The 18,552-nt window shown below is 38.5% G+C and overlaps 5 protein-coding genes across 6 annotated transcripts; 4 read left to right on the forward strand and 1 right to left on the reverse strand.

Moving 5' to 3' along the window:
* On the forward strand, positions 3,179 to 5,582 carry LOC18591543. Its single transcript, XM_007017728.2, has 3 exons — positions 3,179 to 3,875; positions 3,968 to 4,068; positions 4,807 to 5,582. The coding sequence occupies exons 1-3, from the start codon at positions 3,328 to 3,330 to the stop codon at positions 5,460 to 5,462; spliced, it is 1,305 nt and encodes a 434-aa protein (XP_007017790.2). The 5' UTR covers positions 3,179 to 3,327; the 3' UTR covers positions 5,463 to 5,582.
* On the forward strand, positions 9,220 to 9,695 carry LOC18591544. The gene has a single exon (XM_007017729.2). It carries the CDS (start codon positions 9,278 to 9,280, stop codon positions 9,653 to 9,655), a length of 378 nt encoding a protein of 125 aa, XP_007017791.2. The 5' UTR covers positions 9,220 to 9,277; the 3' UTR covers positions 9,656 to 9,695.
* Positions 10,632 to 12,423, reverse strand: LOC18591545 (WEB family protein At1g75720). Its single transcript, XM_007017730.2, has 2 exons — positions 12,004 to 12,423; positions 10,632 to 11,321 (listed from the first exon to the last, which is right to left on the reverse strand). Exons 1-2 carry the CDS (start codon positions 12,148 to 12,150, stop codon positions 10,833 to 10,835), a joined length of 636 nt encoding a protein of 211 aa, XP_007017792.2. The 5' UTR covers positions 12,151 to 12,423; the 3' UTR covers positions 10,632 to 10,832.
* Positions 13,186 to 16,136, forward strand: LOC18591546 (hexokinase-2, chloroplastic). 2 transcript variants are annotated; one of them, XM_007017731.2, is made up of 9 exons: positions 13,186 to 13,560; positions 13,654 to 13,804; positions 13,895 to 14,077; positions 14,272 to 14,346; positions 14,429 to 14,584; positions 14,675 to 14,770; positions 14,870 to 15,000; positions 15,299 to 15,380; positions 15,510 to 16,136. In XM_007017731.2, exons 1-9 carry the CDS (start codon positions 13,292 to 13,294, stop codon positions 15,846 to 15,848), a joined length of 1,482 nt encoding a protein of 493 aa, XP_007017793.2. In that variant the 5' UTR covers positions 13,186 to 13,291; the 3' UTR covers positions 15,849 to 16,136. The 2 variants fall into 2 exon arrangements, with proteins under 2 accessions (XP_007017793.2, XP_017981313.1); XM_018125824.1 differs by having other exon boundaries at positions 13,210 to 13,560; positions 14,870 to 14,945; positions 15,510 to 15,708.
* On the forward strand, positions 16,304 to 18,548 carry LOC18591547 (AP-2 complex subunit sigma). Its single transcript, XM_007017732.2, has 6 exons — positions 16,304 to 16,495; positions 16,616 to 16,714; positions 16,835 to 16,885; positions 17,123 to 17,296; positions 17,753 to 17,812; positions 18,213 to 18,548. The coding sequence occupies exons 1-6, from the start codon at positions 16,493 to 16,495 to the stop codon at positions 18,252 to 18,254; spliced, it is 429 nt and encodes a 142-aa protein (XP_007017794.1). The 5' UTR covers positions 16,304 to 16,492; the 3' UTR covers positions 18,255 to 18,548.

The following is an 18,552-nucleotide window of genomic DNA, read 5'->3' on the forward strand; positions in this document are numbered from 1 at the left end:
TCTAAATAAAGCCGAAAACAGGGGCTGCCCAATAATTCTTAAAATGGGCCAATCCTCCTTTAAGGGCTAGGAATATTTATTTCATTAATTGTTTTGGATTGGGCTACATCATTTGAAGTCCTGTCGGTCCTTTTAAAGCCCAATTATGAGGGAGCAAGAAGCACATAAAATTAGGAGTGAACAAAATTGATTCTAAGGGAATAAATCAATTGAATTTGGGTAATTCGATTTAATTTATTTGATTTTGATTTTAATTAATTATTTGACAATTTCATTCTTTAAAATTTATAATCGAATTGATTAAATTATTGATCAACATAACAGTCAATAAAGAGAGGAAACTGATCAGATGTTAATTTCTTCTTTCAAACGTATGTAAAACATACATGTACACTTCCAACTGCTAACCCAATATAATAATTAAGATTTGATTTCCTTTTTATAATTGGCAATTAATTCGTGGTCATGAAATAAAGAAAAAATCAAGTTTGGAAATGTGAAGCTTGCAGGGAGGAAATATTTGTAATCATTATATATTTTTGCATGTATAATGGAATAAATTTTCAATTGTACTTGCAAAGGATTCATTCTTTTTATTAATTACTTTTTGTGTGGGATTTGTTAGTTTGCTTGGTGTTTGTTTTCTTTATTAGTGATTTAGATAAGGAGTGATCTAGTTCCTCAGTGGTTCAAGATAAAGAGAAGTGAAAATAACTTAAAACGAGTGAGGTTTGTCAGTTTGCTTGGTGTTTGTTTTATTTATTAGTGGTTTAAATATAGAATGAGGGGTGTGAAAAGTAACGCAGAATGAATGATGTTGGATCTGAATCCTTGAGCGAGCCCAATACCCGACCATCAAAGTCCAAATTGGGCCGAAAACAGGGGCGGCCCTATAATTCCTATAACGGTTAGCCCATTTTATGAGCCTTTGAAGGACGAGGTATATTTATTTCATGAATATTTTTGGATTGGGCTACCTTCATTTGAAGTCCTACCGGTTCCTTTGAAGCCCAATTATGGGGGAGCCAGAAACACATGAAATAGGAGTGAACATTATTGGATTCTAACGGAAAAAATCAATTGAGTTTGGTTTAATTTTATTTAATTTGTTTGGTTTTGATTTTAATTAATTATTTGATTATTTCGTTGTTGAAAATCTATAACAAATTGATTGAATTACCTATCATTAACGATCTATAAATCAATTTTGATTATTTCAATATTTGATATATAATTATAATTTTATAGATTTGATTAATTTTTTAATTCCACCAAATATCTATCTCTAGGTGAGATCAGTGATTAGGTCAACTTCAACTATATAAACAGTAATGCCTATGTGACAACCGCAAACCTTGTAACTTGGTTTATCTATCTCCATATGTGCAGATAAATTAGAACATGATCGGCCAACTCATATGAGCCAAGGAAACCCCAAGTTGCACATGGGCTAATGTGCTTGAATCACAATCCCTCTAGCATTATAGCCCTACTCAAACCACTCCACCAAATAAAATTCCAACACTTCAGGTTTAATCCATAACAGCTAACTAGAGTAACAGAGAGATACGAAACTGATTGGATGCTAGTTTCTTCTTTTAGACGTCTGTAGAACATACGTGTAAACTTCTCCTTGCTAACCCAATATAATAATTGAGATTTGGTTTCCTTTTCATAATTGGAAATTAATTTGTGGTCACGAAATAAAGAAAAAATTAAGCTTGGAAATGTGAAGCCTGCAGGGAGGAAATATTTGTAGTGATTAGGTATTTTTGTATGTATAATGTAATACTATTTCAGTAGTACTTGCAAAGGAATCCTTCTTTTTGTTAATTACTTTTTGTGTGGGATTTGTTAGTTTGCTTGGTGTTTTTTATTAGTGGTTCAGATAAGGAGTGGTCTGGTTCCCTCACTGGTTCAAGACAAGGGGACACAGCATTGTTTTCCTCTACTGTTTTTTAGTTTTCATTTGAGCAAATGGTTGGCCAAATCTGTATCTGAGTTCCAACAACTCTCGGAAAAGATGCTTGTTTCTAATAAGTTAATTTATATTCATTAGAGTTGAACAGATGGGCTGCTAGACTCCTCTACTGGATATCTGTAACTCGGTTCCCGTTCATATTTTGCAGCTTTTGTTTGGATGCTCGCACAGCATTTATTGTTGTGATGAAAATAGGGTGGTCTCACACTCTCACTTCACACTGCCATGCACGAGTCTTAATCTAACTCACGGCCAACCATGATCAAACTTCAAACCTCAAATTGAATAGAAATTAATCTTTACTAAAGGAAGTGCTGAAGCAAAGTTGGCTTTAAATATCATGTTGACAATCATTCGAGACCCCCCCAAAATACTTCTATCAGAAGTCTTCAGTGCAATATTCTTAGCGAGTCAGTCAATCTGTGAGCCCTACGGCCAGGTTGGGAGCCATGTCTTGACTCTTGAGGTTAGCTAGTTAGTCAATAGGGGTCAAGTGACCTAGCCCATCTTGGATTGGTTCGTCCAAACGGGATATAAAGCTCCTTGGTGGAGATTATATTAGGGGGGCCGGGGGCTCATCGTTGATTATGTGCACCGCAAATTGGATTAGCGAGAGACATTGGAAGACGCAAATTGCCACGGGACAATCTCTTCTTTCTGCGTTCTTTTGTGATGTTCTCTTTGGCTCATTCTCTTTTTCTTTTGCTAACTTTTGGAATCTGGACCCCCGTTTCTACATGATTATGCTGCAGCAACTAACCTAATTGGCCACCTTCCCCTTCCCCTTCCCCTTCCCCTTCCCCTTCCCCTTTTTTTCTAATTGTTAAAGCTACTCCACGTCTTAGATATTAGAAACCCAATTCCAAAATTAGGTACTGTGAATCTCCAAGTACAAAAACGAGATCAAAGAATCAAACTAAACAAGTGCAAAGGTTAAGAACACTGCATGCCCAATGCAACACAGCAAGTACCTAGACAAGTACTCCAGCCAAGGCATCGTAACGGTCCAAACACATAACATGAAAGAGGGCCGGCCATGCACTCAAACAGTGCTGAGCCGTTTGATTAAACTACTTTTTCCATTGACCCAGTCCATCGATCAATGGATCAACCGTCACGTCGGGATTTATAATTAAGTGGTCCAAAGGTAAGCACTTGTACAAAGGCAACAGCACCAAGCAGCAGAGAGTTAAATCACAAAGTGAAGAACAGAAATGAAATAAATAACCAGCGACCCCACTCCCACCATCCACACTCTGCCTCCTTATTACCCATCTCGGATCCTTCTCCATCTGCCCACAAAGAAAAGAAACTCTTACAAGTTTTTTCAAAAGCTCCTCTCTTTTATGAAAGAGATAGCTAAATCTTCTACTCTTGTAGTATTTTATTATCTCCTTGCTTTGTTGTTTATGGCTATACTCACTTTCTTACCGGAGCAGGAGGCAGGGCCCAAGAAACAACTGTCGACCAAGCGCAGGAGAAAGCAGAAAAAGCCAAAGCAACCGTCGTCATGGGACCAAATCAAGAACTTGCTCACCTGCAAACAGGTCGAAGGGTCGAAAGTTCACGACCCTTCAAAGAACAACCCTCCTCACCACCATGGGTACTCAAAGCTTGGTTCCTCCTGCAACTCTATCTGCAGCTTCAGGGACGTTGTTCATGGCAACACAAGGGTTGTTCACAGGGCTGATAACTCACCCGAGAGCAGCACGGTGGGTCAAGAAACCGGGTTGCTGAGACGCAAAGCTGCAAATGGCTCGTCAACTCGGTCGTTATCAGGGTCGACAAGATCCAACACTAGCACCACCTACACGACCTCATCTTCATCAAGAGCTATGCAATTCAGGAAGCTTTCTGGGTGTTATGAGTGCCACATGATCGTTGACCCCAGCAGGTATGTATAGCTTAATTTAATTTCCCTATTTTCTGTTAGATTTTGCTTCTTTATTTAAGAAAATATGAGGGAAAATGTATTTTTTTTTTCAGGTATCCATCTTCAAGAACAACTATCTCTGCCTGCTCACAGTGCGGAGAGGTCTTCCCAAAGATCGAAAGCTTGGAGCTTCATCAAGCTGTTCGCCATGCAGGTACTGCTTTTTCTTCTTTTCACATTTTCATACATCTATATTAACTCTAAGCTTATCTGCTAGTTAATTAGTTTAGACATACCATAAATTGCCTGAATTATTATACAGTAATTACTACTATTTTATTGTTTAGACATTAAAAGTTGTTTTATTTTACTTGATTGCATGGCTGCTTTTTTTTTATCCTTTTATCTTTGAATATCTTAATTGTCCTCTTTTTGGTTCATTTTGTCTTAATATTGAAACTCAAATCCGAAGTTACAAACTTTCTAAAGAAAAAGTGTCACTTCTTTTCTATGCAATAGAAAACAAGAACTAATATTACTAGTTTATAACATGATGAACGACTAATTATTACAGTCAAATGGTTTTGCCAATTATTTCAAACTACTTTTTTTTCACTTTACAAAATTGACTAAACCAAGTAATTTTCTTACATTTGCTTTAACAAACATTCACTTTTTGATTGCCGTAAATCTTGCATCGGCAATCACCACAATTCATTTACTGCTGTTAATTGTCACAGCTGTCTGTTTGGTAGATGTAGGAATGGACTCTGACAATGACGTGGCACCTTTGCATTTGTGCATTTTACTCCCCCACCTGTAACGCTAAATTTGGCACGGTTTGCGAGGACCGTGACCCCACCGACGAGTCGAATTAATATTCCCATTAATGAAAACAAAAGTTCCTTTAGAAAAAATTTAATTCGGGTTCTATTGATGTTTGCTGGTGTAGTGTCGGAGTTGGGCCCAGAGGATTCGGGCCGGAACATTGTGGAGATTATCTTCAAATCCAGCTGGCTAAAGAAGGACAACCCCATCTGTAAGATCGAACGGATACTAAAAGTCCACAACACCCAGCGCACCATCCAACGGTTCGAGGACTGCCGCGACGCGGTGAAGACACGTGCACTAAATAGCACCAGGAAGAACCCCAGGTGTGCAGCTGACGGCAACGAGCTCCTCCGTTTCCATTGCACAACCTTGACGTGCTCCCTCGGAGCGCGTGGATCGTCCAGCTTGTGCGGCGCGGTCCCGGGTTGCGGGGTCTGCACCATAATCAGACAAGGGTTCCAGAACAAAGGCGGATCCGCCGCAGTCGCAGATTTTAAAGGAGTCCGCACTACGGCTAGTAGCGGTAGGGCCCACGATTCACTTAATTGTAAAGACGGACGTAGGGCAATGCTGGTTTGCCGCGTGATCGCGGGAAGGGTGAAGCGCGTGACGGATGATGCGCCGTTGGAGGAGGATAATAGCAGCGTATCGGCTGGCTCGTACGATTCCCTAGCTGCTTACGCCGGCGTCTACTCCAATCTAGAGGAGTTAGTCGTCTTCAATCCCAGGGCCATCCTTCCTTGTTTCGTAGTCATCTACAAAGCTCTTGAATCTTGACTCATTTGAAGTCAAATATCATCAGCATCTTTACCTGATTAAAATCAAACGATCCACCTTAAACCCTGTACATAATTTTGATCTTACGTTGGTCCACACGAGATCAAAACCTCTCTCTGTCTCTCTCTTTTTTAATGTTGCTAGCTCAACTGTGCACGCGCGCCTGATCGATAAATCTGTTTGGCGAAATTTAATATTTGAGAGTAATAAAAACATTTAATCCAGTTGGTAAACTTTGGCTCACATTTTTAAAATTAAAGACACTGAAACCATTGATGAAGACAGTGTGCTATAAATAGACAAAGCAACGGCAATTTTCAATTCTTTAAAGAGTGAGGTTTAAAGTCATTGAAGTGTCATCTCCCATTTACACCTTTCACCGTCTTAATTCACTCACCTAAAAACTGTGCCCTCTTGGTGGGTTTGTGGTACCGAACTTTAAACCCCAAGTCCGACATTTCTATGCCACTCCCCTCAGCATATTTAATCAAATTGAAATTATTAAAATTAATGCTGGTTTGATTTTAAAGTTTAAAAATCGATTGAATTAAATATAAAATAAAAAATAACTGAAATTGAATTATTTCGATGTAAATTGAGTAATACCCAATTCCTTTTTTTTTTATGGAAAACGTTTTTGTACTTGAAAGTTTTGATATTAAGTTGAAAGGGGCATGAATATGAAAGGAGTTGGACAGGCATTATTAAGACCCACGCGAGATTATCTTGGAATAATTGCAAAAGTAAAGGAAAAAAAAAAGAGTGGGGATCTTGGCGGACTTTGACCATGCAACTAAGCAAGGATAGGGGAAAGGGGACAACGCCTGGTCGAGGTGAGGCCCGAGGGATGATGGGTTTGCTTGATTACAAAAAGCACAGTGGACTGACGATAATTGCAGACACATGCTTGAGCATATGCACATTCATTGCTTTCTTCTTGTTTCAAGTGTTCGGATTTCAAAGCAAATGAATTTTATATTGTAATTATAATAATGTAACATTACAGGTACGGATTAAATTATTAAATTAATAAGTATTTAATCAATGTAATCTCTGTTGAGATTAATGAAAATCTTGCACATTAAAAATTATATATTAAGTTTGGGGGGTCATCCATGCTCATGTAATGAGAAGGTTCCTATCAGTCAAATCAAATTTAATTTTGACTTTGTCGTAATTAAGTAGAGCTTTGACAGGTTGATGATTGTGCCATGGGTCCTTTTCAGGGTCGTCGGTGAAAGCTACCAATTCATTTTCAAGTACTTAATTAGAATGAGTAATTAATTAGGACTTTACTTAATTGTTATAGATTTTGTTGGCCTGCTAAGAACAGAGGCATATTACTATATTAGCGTCTATTCTAGTTTTGCTATTGCTTATGCGAATGATATAAAAGTCGAATAGATAATTACGGACCCTTATGGTTTTGGAATTATTTAATTAATTTGAACATAGAATAAGAAGAATGATGGAAACTTATAATGGTAATGAATTAATTTAATTATGGATGGTTCGGTGTTTTGGTTGGACAGAAATGCTAGATGGGCTAACCTAACACGAAATTATTGGAAGAGAAAAAAAATTGTATTTAATGTTTTTATTTTATTATTATGTTAGATTTAATTTTTTTACTATAATTCGTATAAATGAATTTAATCATCGACGTTGTTAATTTTTTTTTCATTAAAATTACTGACATGACATTGGCCTTGTTGATGTTGCTGCGATGGTCAAATTGACGTGGTATTGGTGAGTGATAATGTAATAGTGTTGCAGTTCGAAGTTTCAGCTCTGATTTAGACACATGATTAGGCATCTTTTAACCCCAAATTTCTGCATCTTTTGCTGCATAAGTTTATTCCAATCCCGGTTCATATCTTGGGTTTTCAACTTTTTATGCTTTCTGATATTAAACAGCTGAGTTGTTACAAGAACTTTTTATCTGATACATGAAAGGCAAAGGCTAGGGCACTGGTAGAGTATCTGAGCCACGACGATCAAAAGTCTAGACATCCTGTTTCACCTGTCATTGTTGTAACGTTATAAAGATGAGGTTTGTACCCTTTTCCCAACATCCTGATGTTCGAGGAGGTATCCAAAGGGTAGAAAGTGACGAAACAAATTAGTTAAGTTGAAAAAGGCTGTGGATCCATTCTATCAGGCTTGGCCAACCAATCTTGACCAGGACTTTTAAACCTATAACTGCAATCAAGCTCAAAGCTCAACCCATGATACCTGAGTTCGGGTCCTTCAGACCCAAAAGTAGGCTCATTAGAGGTCCAATTAGCATGGGATTAAGTTTTTTTTTTTCCCTTCTTTTGTCGTGTTCAAGCTTCGTCTCCCTGTCTGCTTAACCAAAATCTGTTGAATGTCAATTAACAAGATAACAATTAAGCCCAACATACAAGGGGGAAAAACTAATCTTCATTCTTCTCCTTGATTGTTAATAAAACTTGACAGGAATGTGGTAAACCTCATGATTGTTCCACCTCTTAGTTTAAGAATGCAAGTACGAGACACAATCATGTATGTCTTAACAGATCATTATCCTAAGCCTCCACTCTTAATGATGTCATCTGAAACTCTTCCCAATCCCATCATGTTCCATTCTTTTCCAAATTTTAACTTCTTTCAAATGTGGGGGTTGGGTTTCCTTTCCCTCCTGTTCATTGGACTTAGAACCTTAGTGATTGGTCCATGTACGGAGAGGAGCTAAACTATGAATTTAGCTTGGTTAGGACCACAAATTCTTTAGCTTAGAATTGGCTAAGAAATCTCATCAACGGATTTTGTTGTTTAGCTTTACAAACTTTTGCCTAATCAATGAATGATCATAGCTTGTTCTAAGGCCGCCAAAGGAACATGAAAGAAACATGGTAGAATTTTTGGCATGTCTGGAGCCAACAACCACTTTAAGTGGGGAGCTAGAACTGAGGATTTGAGAGAAGAATGGGATGAAAATGTTTTAGTGGAAGATTTTTAAAGTACTTCCATCAATGATCAAGACAGTAAAAGTGAATAATTACTTTGGAAGAGACAGTATTATTCAGAGTATGAGCTTGATTCCTTCTACGTGCCCCACAAATATTCAATTGGTCATAGGTTAAAGATCCTTTTTAAAGGGTTTTTTCTTTAATTTTTATTGTTTTTATGGGACAAGGAGGGTCACTCATCATTCACCAGCACTTGTAATCCTTGCCTTTTAAACTCTCCAAGTGCATTGTGCATGAATTGGCTTACTTCAGATGACTCATAGTAGACAAAGCAATGTTTATATATTTTTGATAGAAAAGTAGACAAGCAATATTAGTTTTAATAAACCGCCTGCCCTGTTTAAATGGAAAAGGAAAAATTGGGTAATATTATTTAGTTCAGCTATAAATTTAACTTCCTTTTCCCTTTGGCTTGAATGTTAAATTGCAAATGAAATTCATTCATCTATGTGGTCCTCGGATCAATTAGAAGGTTATAAATTGAAAGTTGATTAATGAGTGCCTCGTCTTATTTTTCTTGGACTCCTGCTTGTAGTTGAAGATAATCAATCAAAGGAACTTGGGAATAAACAAACTGCATTGTGAGGACAAGGGAAGCCCAATACAAATGATTTGGGCACATGGTCTTTGCCAACATCTTTTTTCCATTCTCAATATGCACTTTGAGCCTTCCAAAATAGAATAAACACATACCTTTTGAGAACCTCGCCCTTTTTATATCTTCACAATCAAACGACACACATGATAGCAGTACACTTCCCGGAGGGCATCTGGCAAGACAAACCAGAGAGAGAGACCAATCCCGTTACTACAAATTTAACAATGTACAGGCCTCAAAGAGAGAGCTTTGCCATTGAAGTAAGGGGCTGTGCAACCCTAGACCGACACCATACCCCTCAAGCTCAAGCCAGCACTCTCTCTCCCAAGTTAAACTTCTCTGCAATGAAGCTCTTTAACCGTTTCCGGAAGATTCTTATGCGGCTCATATTTTCTCTTCCTTCTGGCGGATCTTCTGGCACGTCCAGCATGGCTCCCAAGCAAACGAACTGCGACAGGTTCGATCCGCCAAAGACTTCATGCAGCTCGTATTACTCGTCCCATTCGCACTACACCGAGGCCATTGCTGACTGCATTGAGTTCTTTAACAAGTCATCCCAAGAGGGGATTATGGATGGTCGGAAATCCGATGTTTTGGTTTGATCATCAAATTATAACCTTGGCTGCTACTCCCCTCCATTACATTTTCTTGTCTTTTACTTTGAAGTTTCTTTCCTTTCTTTCTTTTTACAATACATAGCAGGTTCTTGAAAGTATTTGATTACTCCCTTCCTTCGTGGGTTACGAATCTACGATAGAAAAGAGACATTGGAAGCTTGGAATGTTTGTTCTCTGTTTGCACATTGAGGATAATCTTCATGTGAAAATGTTTTTGTTTGTTTTGATCTCCATCAGGTTTCTTGAGGCTTCCTACGGCCCGAGGCTCCAAGCAGAGGCTAAAGAGTTTAACCACTTCTTGGACCCAAACATTTTAATGGGCCAACTGGGCTACTTGAGTCCTTCCCCCTCCTCCTAATACAAAAATGAAAGTGAATAAATCAGTATTTCGCTGTCAATTCTCAAACCCATTCCTTTCCTTTGAAAACTGATAGAAGATTTTTAGTCATTGTTATTTATCATTTTGATTTTGGGCAAGTAAAATGGTAGATGGCAGAGTTTATGTACAGGGAAAGGAGGATGTTATGTGCTAGTTAAGCAACTATGAGGGTGGGCCAGTTCGTTAACTCTGAGCCCGGGGCTGCTGATGTTTATTTTGGGTTGGTGTCTGTCTCTTGTATTATTACTGTAACTAAATAAATGGTCCTCAAATCTAATCAATGTGGCCTCTGGAGTATCTGTTCTCACCCTCTTATGGACCATACAGAAACTACATTCAAGCACTGATAGCGGCAACAAGATATGTGATTGCCCTCCCCGGACCCCGACGCAAGCTCCTAATAATTGTAAGCTGATTGCACCCATATGTCGATCTGACGATTTTTAACAATTACAAAAGCCGGTAGCCTAGCAGTTAGTACCCGTTCTTCCTCATTCTAAGCTTTGGTGTTTGGAGTTTTTACAGGTTAAGTCAGATTATGAGTATAACTGGGAGCAATTGGTAAGGAAATTTGCCACAAGGTAGAAAATGAAATGATCTGTGTGAACTTTATTTCACGACTCTCTCATAAAACATCCACAGCCTGCTTATGCGGTGTGCTGCTAGAAGTGCATACAAAAGAAACTGAAAAGAAATATGGAACTTGACAAAAAGAACGAGTAAAATTCAGTTGATAATTATTTGTTGGAACTGAAAGTATTATGTTCGAACTATGGAATTAATTCAGGGACTTCTCGGCAATGCAACTTCTGGGCTTCCTTTTTTCTTGGAAAATATGCCTCCAATCAGAGGGATCAATGGCTTCTTCTTCTTCTTTCTGAGTGAAGGGTGTCTCTCGAGTTTCTCGACACCTTGTGGAACAATGACTTGAGCCAAAGAAGGTGGATTTGCGAATGTCACGTATCTCTTCTTTTGAAACTCTGTTCCTTCTTCATTAGATGTTTGTGTTTTCTTGACTTCGAATTTTGTGGAGTCTGAGACAATCTTGACATCTTCAATCTCAAACTCCATCATCAGTTTCTCGGATTCTCGTTCCTTCATTTGCTGGAGCTCCCTCTTTGTTTGTTCAAGCTCTTCTTTAAGAGAAGAGAGGCAATTCGCCATAAGCATACTTTCTTCTCTGGCCTTTTGAAGGTTATGTTTTGTCTCCTCGAGCTCAGCTGCCACAGTTCCCAGCCTGGAAGGACCAGTTCCACTCGCTTCACCATGCATCTGTCAGATATAAACTTAGTAAATTAGTTACTTGAGAAGAGAGAACATTCCCAGAGATTGATGAATTTAGAAGACTACCGATCCTTTCCATGGAAACTGATAGACTAGACAGAGTAGGTACTTGCTTGCTTGCTGGATAATACTCCCTTTCTAAAGTATTAACAATATGTTCAGATATTCTAGAAGGGGAATGGAGATATCTTCATCAAGAGTCAGAGATTGATTCCTTAATAAAGCTTAAACAACCTAATTATTATTATATTCTATTATTTTATACCCGAATAAGTTATTTTTACACCTGTATGCCATCACATGATAAAGCCAAAAACCATAGGGAGCACCACAGCTTAATTTTAACACTTGCACTCAGCCACAAGCAAGCATATCTAGGGACAGTAGAAACAGTTACTTGATCTAGCATGCAAGAAAAGCAGACATAACTGTTTGCAATTTTGATCTAAGGAAAAAATGATCAACCGCAATGCATTCAAACGAATTACTTAACATAATTTTAAAGGGTAAAACACAATATCCAGTTGTTTGACTGAATTGAAACATTTTCAGTGCTCCAAAGTGGCAACCTCAAATCAAACTACTCAAGCATGGCTACCAAAACAACATAGAAAGAGAATATCTATCTGGGTAATTTGAAAGGGGAAAGAAAGAAACAGTCGGAATTTACCTCCTTGAGCTTGGCGGAATAAAGTTCACCAGCTAAAACTTTCTCTCCGAACAAGGCAACGGCCTCTCTGACAGACCTGAAGGGTGCCCTCGTATCGATTTCTGCCCTCTTGATCATCACAACTCCCCCTTCACCGTCCATGCTCATCACCTTTGGCAGAGAAATGAAAGAGGGAACCAATATCGAAAGTAGGCAACGAGTGAACCCTGTTAACCAGGATATATGAGAAGAGGAAGACTGGCAAGGGGTTATGGAGAGGGTGGTTTACAAATTACAATTAGCCTGAATGTGATACGGCCAGTTGGGGAGCGAAGCAAAAGAAATATCGTGGGAAGGGAGCTTCGTTACTTCGCGTCCACTTCACTGGAATTCTGTTTATATTTGAAGGTGTAGCTGGTGGGGGTGGATTGGATGGGTTTTGGTCTTTGTGAAATTTTGCTGCCTCTTATTTTATTAGGCGCGAGAGAGGGACTCTTTAACTATACCCAACGGATCGAAGGGCCCCCCTGGCTAACACATGGATGGGCCCTTCTCTAGCAGATAACTGGCCTCCTTCCTCTGATTTTTTTCACAAGTTCTCATTGGTTCTAATCACAGTTACCCTTTTCAATGGTCTCTTTGATCTCTTAGGCTTTTCCTAATGAATCCCAAAAAGGATAGTCCATTAAATTTCATGGTTTCCCTCTTTAAGACTCAATTTGGATGAAAACTAATCAATACACGACATTCCCACGACACTGCCCCAACATTTAAAGTGGACATATGAACTCAATCCCTGCCCAAATTATACGAAGAATGAGCCAAGTACAAATCAAAACTCAGTCACTATCTGCAGTAGTTTCCTTCTTATCGTGTACTCAATCGCATATGAGAATATCCCCAAGAGAACAAATAAAAAACACCCTGAAAATTGGATTGACCGAACAGCAACAAAGAAGAGATGTCGTGTCAACATCGTCTTGTCCGCCCAAACCCCAGAAAAAATATTGCGTCTTTGCATTCAAGGAAAAACCCAATTATGCTTTATTCTTTATCCAATTCCACCTGGGAGGTAAAGAAACCGTTAGGTTGTTAGTTGATTCACGGTTTATTATAATAAGGAAAAAAACTTTGTTAGTGCAATTATTTATTTTTTTAATATAATAAAAATAAAGTTTTAGGACCCAACTCTACACTTTTCGGGCAGCTCTCTCTTTCTCTTTCTACATCTCAACCTCTTAAAAAGATTGTACCTTTTTCTCTTTTTTACTTTCGTTCTTTGGTTTTTGATCTTTGTTTGTTAACTGCAATGTCGTTCGCTGCAACCACAACCGCAACGCCGTCGTTCCGCATCAAACGATCCACGAGGGGGGTGCCTCGGACGAGGATGGCCGTCCGATCTAGCACCATTTCAGTGGCTCCAATGTTGACCAAGCTACAGAGTGACTGTGCCACTCCTCTGCCAGTTCTTCGCCACGTGGCGGATTCCATGTCCACTGATATGCATGCTGGCCTTGCTGTTGATGGCGGTAGCGATCTCAAGATGATCCTCAGCTACGTTGATAGCTTGCCTACTGGGTACGTCTGTTCAAAGTTTCAAGGTGTTAGTTTCGTTTTACTTTAACTTGGTTTTCTTATTTAAGCTGAAAAACAGAGTTATGTTGTTGAAAGGAACGAGAAAGGATTGTTTTATGCGTTGGATCTTGGAGGAACCAACTTCCGGGTGCTAAGGGTTCAGTTAGGTGGCAAAGAAGAGCGCGTGATCGCCACTGAATTCGAGCAAGTAACCATTCCTGAAAAACTCATGTTTGGTACCTCTGAGGTCTGCCCCTTTTTTAAGTTTTATGAGAACGTTTGATCTCTTACATCATAGGCAATTTGTTTGTAAATGTGGTATGTCTTGGTTCTGTAGGAGCTATTTGATTTTATTGCTTCTGTGCTGGCAAATTTTGCGCAACAAGAAGGTGGAAAATTTCACTTACCTCCTGGAAGGAAAAGGGAAATTGGATTCACTTTTTCTTTCCCTGTGAAGCAGACATCCATTGATTCTGGAATACTGATGAAGTGGACCAAGGGTTTTGCAGTCTCAGGAACGGTTTGTATTCTATTTTTTGGGGTTTGGACCTTTAAAAGTCACGGCCATGATCTACATTGTGCTGTTAGTAATAGTGCAGTACATGTTACTCAACCGATTGAATCTTGGGAAGTAGGAGAATTTGTAATTTATGTTAGTTCGACTTGATCTTTGACATTCATGCCCATACTTGCATGTTGGAAAACTCTATGCAGGCTGGAAAAGATGTGGTTGCTTGCTTAAACGAAGCTATGGATAGGAAAGGATTAGATATGCGAGTGTCTGCGCTGGTATGTTCTTGTTACGTTATTGTCATTCGAAATTATTCTAGATCAATATAGAATCAGTTTCTAATTAATTTACGCTTAGTAGGTGAATGATGCAGTGGGAACTTTGGCTGGAGCTAGATACTGGGATGATGATGTTGTGGTTGCTGTCATTTTGGGTACAGGAACAAATGCTTGCTATGTAGAACGGATGGATGCTATCCCTAAAATGCAAGGCAAGTTTTCTCCATCTGGAAGAACGGTGAGTAAGAGTGTCCCCTATTTTCTCTGTATGTGCTTATTTGATAATCATAATCCTCATTCAAGCCTTGTGGACATTTCCCTTGTACAGATTGTCAACCTTGAGTGGGGAGCATTCTCAAAAGGCCTTCCTTTAACAGTGTTTGATAGAGATATGGATGCTGCTAGCATCAATCCTGGGGAGCAGGCAAACTCAAAGTTTTGCTGTCATATTATTCTATGTTAACTCCTACCATTCAAATACCGCCTGTCTGATGTATTAGTTGTTGTTCATATGTTGTTGTAGATATTTGAGAAGACAATCTCTGGAATGTACCTTGGTGAAATTGCACGAAGAGCTCTGCTGAATATGGCTGAAGAAGGTGCTCTTTTTGGTGAATCCGTGCCCGAAAAACTATCCATGCCTTTTATACTCGTGTAATTCTTCTTCAAAATATTAGAGCCAAGAATTTGAAACTTCATGTTGATTGGATGCTGTGGAATTTGTATATATAATCACGTTGTGAATTGGTGTAGTAGTAAGTAAAATTGCTTGATAATTCTATTTTTCTAGCTAAAGCCTTGAAGTCTAAAGCATTTTTTGAAAGCCAAAGTTACCAAAAGACCTAACAGACATGGTTTTCCCTTTATTAACATACACAGTCATCTGATATTTCATCAAAATGACTCTCTAGACATTGTCTTACTGAATTATATTTTGAATTGTGATCTGTAGAACCCCACATTTATCTGCAATGCAGCAGGACAATGCAGACGATCTGCAGACTGTTGGATCAATCCTATATGATGTTGTCGGGGTAAATTTCTCATGATTGCTCTGCCCTTGTGAACTGCAGCTTCCATTTTCTGAAAATAAATATCATGTATGGCAAATTTATGTTGAAGCATTTTCTCCATGCTTAATTCTCTTCCATTCTTGCAATCAGGTTGAGTCCAACCTAAATTCAAGGAAGATTGTCATAGAGGTGTGCGACACTATCGTGAAGCGGGCTGGACGCTTAGCCGGTGCTGGAATAGTTGGGATTCTCCAAAAGCTAGGGAAAGATTCAAAAAGTGCCGTCTTCGGCAAACGAACAGTGGTGGCCATGGATGGAGGCTTGTATGAGCGCTACCCCCAGTGCAGACGATACATAAAAGAGGCAGTCGCAGAGCTGCTTGGACCTGAAACATCTCAGAACATCATCATAGAGCATTCGAAGGATGGCTCTGGGATTGGAGCCGCACTCTTGGCTGCTACAAACTCCCAGTATGACCACGATTATTAGGCAGGTCAACCTCATAGTCTCCACAAGGGAAAAACTATTTGCCATGTATTTTATCTTTCTCCAAAGCAGTTGCAGTTTTGTAATATAATTGTTATAGGCATCTGGGTAAGAACAATAACAGCCTGTAGAACACAGTAGAAGTTCAGAAATTCAATCCAGATTGTGAAATCAAGACATCTCTCTGTATTTGTATCACCATGTAGTTATGGGACGAATTCTCGTACCACCATCTAGATAAATGTTTTTGTATGTGCTATTATATCGTAATTATTTCTTTTGGGGGGCAAATTTGTGAATATAAGATCATACTACTGTACACTATTTTGGACTGAGGTGGCAAAATTACGGTTCAGTGTATGTAAACTCTTTAATTATTCCAAATCATGAAAGATAAACTTGTAATTTGAAAGTAAAACATATCAGCGGATACAAAACGAAGTTAAATAAACGTAGCGAACTGTCTATCTGTCTGCGTGAGTACACGCTAGGTTTCATTGCCGTCTTTGTGAACTTTCAATTCCAGCCTTCGACCAATTGCGAAACGAGAAAAAGAAACTTTGACAATAAAACATTTTCGTACCATTTTCGTGCCCTAGATTTTTGCTCTTTGCCCATTTACTCCTAAAACTCCTTGGGTTCCAACAATGGTACGTACTGTATCTGTTTAACTCTTCTTTCTCTTCCCCGAAGTCGACGTTTTCTTTTTCCTGACAGAAAAATCTGAAATTTTTCTTGATCTCTTTGTTGTGTATCTTTGATCATGGCAGATCCGATTCATTTTGTTGCAAAACAGGCAAGGCAAGACTCGCCTAGCCAAATACTATGTTCCTCTTGAGGATTCCGAGAAGCACAAGGTCGAATACGAGGTAGTACATTCCTTTTTTGTCCTGTATTCTGATTATTCCGAAAATGTTTGACCCTTTTTTGAATTTGGGCGAATGTTTTACCTAGGGTTCTTGAATTTTAATTGATTTTTTCGTTTACAGGTTCATCGGTTGGTGGTTAACAGAGATCCAAAGTTCACTAATTTCGTTGAGGTAGGTGAATTTCCCGATTCTCGTTTTGAATCTGTTCAAAAAGTTTCCATTTTTTTTGGTGATTTCCTTATACTTTATTTAGCTTTTTTTTTTCTTTGTTCTTTTTGGTTATCATGGCTTTGGAGAACCCCAAAAGAAACTAGCAAGAAATTTGAAAAAATACAAAAGCAGGGGACAAGATCTAGACTTTAGGAATAATTGCTGAATGTTTGATTGTATGCATATTTTTTGTTGCAGTTCCGTACGCACAAGGTAATCTACAGGCGGTATGCTGGTTTGTTTTTCTCATTGTGTGTTGATATAACGGATAATGAGTTGGCATATTTGGAGTGCATCCATTTATTTGTGGAGATATTGGACCATTTTTTCAGCAATGTTTGTGAGCTCGACTTGGTTTTTAATTTTCACAAGGTATGTTTAACTTCTCTGATACTTTTTGTTAACTTTTGCATGAACATTACTTGCTGGATTCATATGAAGCTGCCAGTTTCAATTACCTAAAAGATGTTTTTTTATTTCATATTTGCTTTATTTCCAATGCGATTTTTGGAAGGGGTCTTTAATCTGATCAAGTTTTTGATTTCGATTCTCAACTCTTCTTTAGCTGCCTTGTCCAATTACTTTTTGCAATCTTATATCTTGTGTCTGTGGAAGTTAGTTCTGCTGTCTTGTCGGCATTGGTTTGTTCATTTTTTGGAATGTTCATGCGCTGATTTGATCATTGAGTAGTCACCATGTTAGCTTTGATTATTGTTGCTATGAATCCGAGTATATGTTCCACCCCGTCAGTGTTAATGTGTGCATTGTCGCTGATGCTTGTATCACTCTGCAAATAAAATTTACCATTTTCCTTTGAAATTCTTGAAGGTTTATCTGATACTTGATGAATTCATTCTTGCTGGAGAGCTTCAAGAAACAAGCAAAAAGGTTTGCATTTCTCTGGAGAGCTTTTAACTATTATATCTCTTGCTGATGGTTGTATGGTTAATTTTATCAACTTTGCAGCTTTTCTCCTTCTTCCTCTTCTATCTTTTTGGCTTGCCTTCTTTTGTTGGTTATCTACTTCTCTATCATCATCCTTATCATTCTAATTGTTAGTTGTAGCAGTGGCACCGTTATTATATTTCTCCTTTTGGAGTAAAACGTAAACTCACATATTTGGTCTTGTAATTCTCATAGTTGTTTTGCATGTCTTTGAAAATGATGGCAATAAGATCTCTTTTTAGCTAAATGCTTTTAACAGGATTTCCCTTCCTGTTGAAGAAGCAATGACAGTATTTGATGGCTTTGAAACTAGCATTGAGGTTGGTCTTGTTGCACTTTGCAGGCTATCATAGAGAGAATGGGGGAGCTGGAGAAGCTAGAGTAAAGATGATTCTGCACGAAAGAGTCATGTCGATTTTTCTCAATTCTTGCTTTTTTTTTTTTTGGGTGTTATTATAACTCGTTCACCTGTTTTGCACAGCCAATTCTTTACATGTATCATCAGAAAACTGAAACACCTAGTGTCCCAGGACTCCTCTTTTCCCTTTCAACTGTTTGTGCAATGTTTTATGGAGGCATATAAAAGAAACCCGTGTTATTAATGGGGTAGCTTCTCTTGTTTTCCATTGTTGTCCATTTGATATTTATATGTATCTGAGTAGGTTACTTGACCTTGTAATTTT

The sequence above is a fragment of the Theobroma cacao genome, chromosome 8 (genome assembly GCF_000208745.1).
Source record: "Theobroma cacao cultivar B97-61/B2 chromosome 8, Criollo_cocoa_genome_V2, whole genome shotgun sequence".
Classification (NCBI taxonomy): domain Eukaryota; kingdom Viridiplantae; phylum Streptophyta; class Magnoliopsida; order Malvales; family Malvaceae; genus Theobroma; species Theobroma cacao.